The 9,587-nt window shown below is 34.1% G+C and overlaps 1 protein-coding gene across 1 annotated transcript in view; it reads right to left on the reverse strand.

The window, feature by feature from the left end:
* The window catches only part of LOC111638576 (clathrin heavy chain-like), a 23,420-nt gene extending 15,890 nt beyond the window's left edge, over positions 1-7,530 (reverse strand). Inside the window, exon 1 of the mRNA XM_023384306.1 lies at positions 6,892-7,530. Within this exon, the coding sequence (XP_023240074.1) occupies positions 6,892-7,032 (141 nt within the window). The 5' untranslated portion in view covers positions 7,033-7,530. The remainder of the gene's footprint in view (positions 1-6,891) is intronic.
* Between the last annotated feature and the right edge of the window lie 2,057 nt (positions 7,531-9,587).

Consider the following 9,587-nt stretch of genomic DNA (forward strand, 5'->3'; position numbering starts at 1 on the left):
CTAGAAGTTTAATTAAATATTTGATTTTGTTATTGACAAACTTTGTCATTATTTAATTCGGTGCACGCTTAAAGTCCAGGCCTGGCACACTAACGCGAATCCGCGTAAAGTACCCGTTAGGGAACGGCTATTTCCGGCACGCAGTAGTGTCGATAATCGTTGGAAAGTCGGAAAAATAATATAGTACTTTACATGTGTATTATTTTTGTTCCTTGCTAAATTAGTTTCGGCTATTTGCAAAGGTGTGAGCTCGAGAATTTTTTCGGCCATTTAGGCTAATTTGTCTAAATCCCCATCGGAAACAGAAAGAATTGCCTGAGTTTCTTTGGGTAAACGCTGAATCCATAGCGTTCTTAAAAATTCCTCCCCGACTTTATTACTAGCTAGTTGTCGCATTTTGCGTAAAAGATGAGATGGTTTATCATCTAACACGGCATTAGACGGCAAATCTTTCACTCGTTTTTGTTCGGAATCGGAAAATTCTGCTATGAGTCGATCTTTTAGTGTTTGATATAAATTTTCCCTAGGAGGGTTTTTAACGACATCGCTCACATACGCTAACACTTCCCGAGTTGAGAGCTGAAACCACTGCGTAATACTTAGTAGTATCTTGCGATATATCGGCGAGTTTAAACTGGGCCTCGATATTAATAAACCATAAATCGGCTTCTTTCTCCCAAAATTGGGGAAGTTTAAGAGCTACCCGACTGATTTCTGGCTTAAGATCGATTTTGTTTGGCATTTTAAGGCAACCAGGGGATACCTACTCAGCAGAACAGCAAAAAAATATGGAACAGAAACTCCACTTACCCGTGTTAGATGACTTATTCTGGCAAGAGGTTGCAGACACACAAATGTGGGGACAATTTCGCCGGTTAGGAGTAGCGAGCGGTTCACCTATCCAAGGAGCGTCGTCTATAGTAGTCGCGGAATTTATTCCGTATTATCCACTGAGGGAACACAATGCAGTACTAGTAAAGGTCTTGTTCTTTCTTTGGTGTTCGAATTCACGTCGAATCACGTTCGGGTCACCACTGGAGGTAATGGATGGCCGCCATCGGTTAGACGAAACCTGGCCGTCTTTCTCCATCCATTTACATCTCCACAAAGACTGTCTTTATCAGAAGGTTGTAAACGTGAATTAGTTAAGTCCACGACCACGTTTTAAACTAAAACAACATTTATTTAACAACATTTAACAATCCTCGAGTACACTTGAAAGAGAGCTACACGTGCTCATGGCAGCGATCACCCGACAAGAAGAAGAAGCAACAATACCCAGAATTCTCTCTCTGGGAAAAACCCAGTTCCCATTTTTCTATCCGGGATTCCCGGGAAACTCGTAGAGGAGTGGCGCCATCTCACCAGTCTGTGATTTGTCGCCGCACTACTAACCTGCGAAGTCTCATCCCGAACTGAATTTTTGAGACCGCAAGGTCCCCTTGTTAGTTTCAATAATGCATCATGTATCTCTCCTGATGAGTATAAAAATGGCCTAAGAGTGTCAATCTTGTTTTCTACCTTGTTTGACTTAACAGTTATAGATTTCTTGAAGATCTCCCTTCAGTTGATTGACAGTAAAAAGATAAAAGAAATGAAATTTTAAAAAATGAGCTTATTCAAAATTCTAAAAAATATTTAATATTTTTATGACACACTGCTCTACATGTTGGTCACTTCTTTGTACACACTCACAAAATAATGTATATAGTCATTTCTTTTAACAGAAGCATTTGAAGGGTATCTGAAAAACAAAATATTGTCATATGTTTGATATCCTGTAGAATTGATATTAGGGATCTAAACTAAAATATGCAAACCTACATTCACTTATGCACCACTGTGGTTACAGCCAACTCACATTAAATGAATCACTAGGGCAATAGTAGTTAGTTTGCTTTATTAAAAATTTGTATTGATGATTTGTATTGATTGTAATTTGTATTGGTGACAAGGTCAAGGTTGATTAATAGCAAACTCAAATCTCTAAATTATAATATTGTGAATTAATTTACTAAATAAAGTTAATTAAATTTATTTACAAAAAAAATTAATCTAATCAACTGTGTAGCTATTAATGCTATGGATAAAGTGTAAACTCTTATATAAATATATAAGAGTTTACACAAATGAACTTATATATATTATATTACTTATAGACTTATATATTATATTACTTAGATTATTATATTAGATTATATTATATTAGATATATTATATTACTTAGCACTTATAATATTTTATAAGTTCATTTGTCATATTCAAATATTTTTTATACTTATTTTTTTCTAATTTACTTATTTACAAAAGATAATGGAAGCCCAGAGAACTTGGACTCCTCCCTGGTTACACTTCTGATTAGCCTCACTGTTCAGTCACATGTTTGAGCTATTATCATTAATCTTTGCTTTATTTTTGATAAAATTTTTATCTTGAATGAAATGCTGCCCTTGAAATGTGCACCCCAAGCAGCCACTTGTTTCACTAGTACCTAGAGCTAATCTTGATTGAAATTGAGTTCCATTAGATGAATCTTAAATTTCTAATTACTGCAAGGGCTGTTCAAGAAAGACAGAGTGATTTTCTTATAAATCAAATGCCAATGATACCACCATAAAAGTAATACATTTGAAAAGAGTGTCTCTTTACATGTACAAACCGAATTTCATTGCAAAGTGATATTACAGTCATTAGCAATGTATTTGGATAGATGAGCCTGTGACAATCTGCCTTCAAAAATTAAGGGAGGGAAAGAATACATGGCCATCAAATCTATGCATGTCAGCAGAAAACATGAGAAGTATGCAATGCTGCAGCAAGCATACACTGATAGTACACTATATTGTTCAGCGATATTTTGGTGGTTTAAAGAGTTTCAAGAAAGCAGGCGGTAACTATCAAAGAAGGTGGACTGAGAGCAGCTGTCACTGCTGTTATGAAACCATCAATACAGCTGCATCATCATTGAGATAGATGGGTAACAGTAAAACAATTCAGTGAAACCTTGCAACTTTCCTGTAGTAACACCAACAGAATTCTTCACAATCACTTGTAAATGTTACATGTTTGCACCTGATGGGTGCCATATCTATTGATGCATGAGCAGGCAGCCATACAGGTTGAAACATGCACAACATGCTATACCAGTTCTCTGATGGTGGCAAATATTTTTTGCAGTCAATTATCACTGGTAACTTTGGTCTAGAGGTAGGCACTATTAAATTTATCAACAGATGGTGTCTAATGCCTACCACTAGGCCAAATTACTTAACATTTAATTATTAACTGTAGCATTAAGATAGCCTGATATAATCTGGTAATTTTTTGGTTTTAAAAGTTATGATGATTATCTTCTTTGATCAATTTAACATGCTGCACCAGCATGTAATAACGCTAAACACTGTTGTTACTGGACAGTATTATATATCAGTTCTTAATACTCTCCAGCAACATACTGCACCTTGCATCTTCAAGAATGGCAACTCAAGCATGATAATGCAAGGCTTCATGTGGCAAATGTTATAATGGAATATTTGTCCCAAAAAAATCTATGTTCTACATCTGTCTTATAGCCCTGATCTCACCCTGTGACTTATACAAGCTCTCAACAGCCCTGGGTTGAGTAGGGACATTTTACCTTTTTTTAACAAATGAAATTGATAAAATATTTATTCATAGTATTCCTAAAGGCATTATTTTTTGTTAGTAAACAAAACAGTAATTTATATGAGTAGGAACCACTATGGGCAAGTGAAAAATTTCCAGCCCCCTCTCAATGATCTTGCAAACATGCAGAAAAAAATAGATGCACAATTATTGCAAAAAGGCATTGCAAGCTCAGAAATTTTATCATTTTATTTAGTACTGTTTAAAATTCAGTGCAATCTGAAAAAATTATCAGAGCCCAGAAGAGAGACAGCACTACCATATGGGGAAATGCCCATATGGTAGTGCTGTCTGTTCTGAAAATTTTGTTGCCCTGCTCCTGCAAATGGCAAGGGCAACAAAATTTTCAGGTGTATTATTTTTTTAAATATTTTATTTTTATTTATATTACACAGTGCAAGTTGAATACTGATTGGCAGAGTAATATATGACACTTCTAATTGGTATGGCATTTCAAACAAATTTTTTTCATTTTATGTAGGGAGGATAAGGCTATGCTAACATGTAAACATAATTAAAAGTTTAAATGTAATGAATGATTCTTTTAATATATAATCAGAAGATATTTTTGTATTGAACATTTAAATCATAAAACCATCAAAATTGCATTTGGAGTGTTTAATGGCAAAATGTGAGAACCTTTTTCCATCTTTCTACATTTAGCAATTGATGACAATTATTTTCAGGCCTATCATCTGTCAAACGGCTAGATTTAATTATTATAAAAAATATTACCAGAGTATTATGATAAAATATCCAATCAATAGATTCATGCTTCTGATAACATTATATTAAACTAATTTTGCATATAACAAAATATTTTAGGGAAATACAGTGGGTGATTGGTTAACGAACATAATCTGTTCCAAGACTTTGTTCACTATCCAAATTATTCGTTAACTGATTATCAATTTACGATAGATTTTTATGGTAATTTGATTAATTTGTTCTGGTGACCCCAAAAAATAAAAATTATATACTTTCTTACTATGTTTATTTATATATATATAAATAAATGTAGTAAGAAACATATATATATACACAGTCTTGCATTTTTATTAGTTATGTTTTTTCTGTTTGTGGGGGTTAAAGAATCTGTCTAATGTCAATTGCTTCTCTCTCTTCTTCAAGATTTTTCAGAAGTAATTAATAGCATTGTAATTGTACAGATCCCTAAGCCTATTAACCTCAACCTGGTTTGGATGCCATTCTAAGACCGTCACTCTGACATCATCCCACTTCTTCAAAAAAAATGTTTAATAGCAGATATCAATATTAATTCTCTTTTTCAGAAGAAAACATATTTTGCAGAGTTTCTTGGTGTTCTTCATTCAAGAGTTCTTGGTGTTCTTCTGTTGTCAGATCCGTTTCAGGTTCCATTATGAGCTCTTCAGCAGTGGCGTACCGTAGTGGGGGCGGCAGGGGCGGCCCGCCCCGGGCGGCATCTTTTAGGGGGCGGCAAAATTGCACAATAAATAATAATAATGTCTTGTAAAAATTTGAACCATCCTAATCTATACTTGCATCGCGCCTACGATAGTGCTATCGTCCGGACAGTCCGAGAATCGGCTCGCCGTCCGGGTGAACTAGTAATTTTTAATCCAAGGAAATCCTACGAAACCTGTTGACTTTTTTTTTTATTCGCTTGTACGATTCATTCGTGTTCATATACACCACTAATATCCAATAGAACTATTTTAAACAGGTCGCTGCACTACCACCGAATTTCATTGCTTGTTCTGTGACAAAACTGAATTTTGGTCTTTTAAATTGAAATACCTAAATAAGGGGGGTCGAAATTTTCCTCCGCCCTGGGCGGCTGACACCCACGGTACGCCACTGCTCTTCAGTGTTCTTTATTTCTCAGATATGATATTTGTTACTCCTTTATCTGCTCCAGTTTTCTTAATTATACTGTATCTTTCTTAGATAAGATTGAACTGTGTCCTACTGTAGATTTGTTCAAGCCATACTGCCCAGCAACATCAAGCATCTTCTGTCCACTCTCTACCTTTGCTATTATACTCTCACCTTTCGAAAATAAAAACCGACGCAAAACTTAACGAGTGCCTGCCCAACAGTCTTGCAAATACTATAAAAAAATGTTTCTGTCAGAAAAATAAAAAGCTGGAATTACAAGGGAGAGTTTCAAAGTTCGGAGGAATACTATCTGATCAGTATATACTGGGATGAGTGTCAATGTCGACATCTCCCACGCTCCAAAAAGTTTTGAATTGTTGTCTGAAGACAAGGGAAGACCAATCAGTATTCATTATTTTACATCACTTCTTCTTGTTTGTTCTGTGAGGTTTTCGTTGTCCGAACATAAAAATCTTTCACAAAAGTGTTCGTTATCCAATCCCCCACTGTATTATCTAAAAATCAATCTGTATTAAATGATATCCATACTTTTATTATGTTTAGCATTTTGTACATTGTATTGATTAAAAATGTTTTAAATTAACAACAACACATTTAGATTTAGGTCTTTCCTACTCTTACAATATCAGATAAGCTAATTCATTTCATAATTCAATTGCTTTTTTATAACATAACTCATTATTGAATATACTGGTTCCAAAAAGTATTTGTACATTGTAATTTTTGGTAATAACTTTGCATAAAAAATAACAATTAAACAACTGTTCTTATTTAATAGCTAATTAATATAATTAAAATAAATATCACTCTTAAATTTTTAATTCAAAAAGATAACTTTAATTTTCATCAATCCAGCATAAATTTTAATTGATAGTACTTTTTTGGGTGCCATTTGGAGATAAAACAACAAATACAGAAAACTGTTAAAAATTTATAAAAAGCAACCACTTAATGCTTTCAGTCAGAACATGTATGTAAACCAAATTATGCAAATTTAGGTCTTGACATAACAATAAAATTGCTGTGCGCAAATACTTTTTTAATAGTAAAATTTTCATTTTTAAAAGTACATATATGGTTTTTCTTATTTCAAATTTTAAAACTATTTTTCAATAAACATTTTATTTCATAATAAGCTTTGAAGAGGTTACTAACTTTATTTCTCCAATTAAAGTTACCCCATAAAATATAATGGGCAAATACTTTTTGGAGAACCACTATACATTAAACTGATTATCTATAAACTGTTACAGTATAATAGTTTAGATAACTTATTAAAGACAGCATACATACAGTATAATACCAGCTTAAATAATGCATAACTTCACTCGCCGATTCACTTACCTGTAACAATTCTGTTACGGAAATGGGTAAACTGACGGAAGCCGAACTGAATTTTGACATTTTCCTACCATTCAAAGTCAATATTGGAAGCCTGAAGTTTTTAAAGTTAGATCTTAAACGAAACTTACGTTTATACAACATAAAATATACATAATCTGTTGTACATCCTGTACATAATCTGTTTAAAAACAGTAGCGATTAAACGAGATTAATAAATCTTCCCACATTTATAAACACTGATCGTAGGATGTATTAGGACATTTTTCATAACTTATTTCTGTGACGTCACATATTAGTGGGATTTTTTAAAACAGCATCAATTAATCGCCAAATATGATTATCCTTCAGACAATTAGAATTATTTCATAGTAGTAATAATTTCATAAAGACACAAATACGAAATTTATTAACTTGTGTTTTCTTTGATTGTCAATGGGAAGTGTAACCTCACTTGATACACACGATAGTGTTACTTTTTCTTTCAGTAGATGTATATTTTATATTCCAAAGGCTAAAAAATAAAGGTGTTTTATTCTTCTAACAATTTTCTGGCTTCCCTTTAACATCATTGGATCTAACACAAGTACCGTAGTCCCCATGACAGTAAGAAAAAGAAAAAAAAAATGTATCTGTCAATGTCATCACATGTGAATCTTGTTAAGTGTTGCCAATACCGCAATTTACAAAATGCTGTTACTGTACTAAAAAGAAAATAAAAATAAAAATACAGTAGTTCTAAATTTCAGTGTCAAAAATCTTATTTATATTTTTAGTTATTTTTATTTTAAATTTTCGGTTAAATTTTACCGACGGACACCGTCATGGCGGCGGTCGCGACTATTCGTGCTTCCGACGGGCTCCTCCCGAAGGGTATCCGCCCATTGTTTAAGTTACGACAACGCGACACTTGGGCGATCTATCTAAAGGAATGCCTTCCGGAAGGTTTTTTAAGTGTAACTGGCCCCTATTCAGGCATTACAGATCTGGAGAAAACCCGGAAAATTCCACGTGGCGAGGTGCGAACCCACGACCGAACTCTCACAGTGTTCAGAGAACGGAACCGCTTATATATTTTTTTCTGTGTAGTTTTTCTAGTCTTGTTTGCAATACGTTTTTACTTTTAAAAAATTCTTTTTTTACTTTCCATGATCCGCAATGTTCCCGACTGTAACATAACTATCAATATGCACTAATTTGCACAGTTTCCAATAATAAATTTGAGCTGGTAGCGACTCATATTGACAACTCGCCGAAACATGTATGCGAAGCAATGACTCGACCGATTCGGACAAAAATTTTGCGCTTTAATAGAACTAATAAAATGGTGTCGTGTCGGAGACCGAATTTTAAAGTTCGACGTAGAACGGGAGACTTCGAGGTCAAAGGTCATTTTCAGGTTAATAAAGGGTACTGCAACACAGTTTTGGATACTTGTGCCACAGTGGCGTGCCGTCATTAGAAGCGTTGGAAGCGCCGCTTCCCTCGTATTCTCTAAAAAATAAATAAATATTAATTTTAATTATATGAAAATAATCGCACAATATTTTATTATAACCGCATTATGTATCTTATTACAAATTTCTATACTACACGTGGGAAATAAATTGCTATTGTATATTAAAATATTAGTGGCGGAATGGAATCTCCTGTATTTTCAGATTACGAAAGCCAGATTTGCGCATGCGCTTTACAGAGCATCAACCTCACCCGGTTTAGCCGGTGGTAGCCTACGACCTTGGTGAAAGCTGCACACGTATAAAGATTCCAATTCTATCAAGGACCGGTTCTGGGCTGTTAGCCGCCTGCCCACTAGATATTTCGATTACGTGAATAACGAGTAGATTTATAACTTAACCCAACCGATAAGAATTTACTGGTATGTTTTTACGATAATTCCGTATAGTTGACGGGAGTTAAAATGTCCATTAAAATATTTGATATATTTATTCCGCTCTCCGATTTTATACTACTCACGGATTTCGATGTTAAACCAGCGATATTACGATTTCGTACATCCCATCTTTAAGGGGATGTAGAAAAAAAAACGTGTACAATTCTTGTTAAAAAAATTAACCGTTACTTCGACAGCGTCATTTATAACTAAATTTACTGAATGAGAGAGATGCACCAGGTACAGAAAAGGCTCTAGAATTTATTTTCCTTAAATTTACGATTTATGTATCCGTTTGTCATAAAAATTTGTCTTTCCACTTTTTTCCCGAGACTACAAATATTCGAGTACAAAGTAACTGGTTTCGACTTATTTCTACTTAAGAAGTAGTTAAATAATTAAGCGATTAGGGAACTGGGGACGTAAACAAAACCCTGACGAAAGAGCCGGAATTTTACTTAAACAAAAGCTTAACCGAACCAATCTATAGCCGAGTACAATGGGGACTGATTTCTTCGAAATACTGTATTAGATGTAATAAAGACAGAAATTTTTCCAGTTCAATGAAAGTGAGTAAAAGTTGTAAATTTTGGAAATTTCCGTGGACACCTGATCTTAAAACGAATTACAGTAGTTAGAAAACAAATGACTTTTAAGTTTAACAAATTTAGATTTTTACAGCTATGATGAGAAACGTTTAAAATTTACAATAACCCTGTCACGTCCTTTGAGATATACTAGTGATGAGACAAAAGAGACATTAACCGGTATCGTCACCCTCGGGCAGGGCCGGATCTTCGCATAG

Source organism: Centruroides sculpturatus, unplaced genomic scaffold (genome assembly GCF_000671375.1).
Source record: "Centruroides sculpturatus isolate CEXI.00-Female unplaced genomic scaffold, Cexi_2.0 scaffold1205, whole genome shotgun sequence".
NCBI lineage: Eukaryota > Metazoa > Arthropoda > Arachnida > Scorpiones > Buthidae > Centruroides > Centruroides sculpturatus.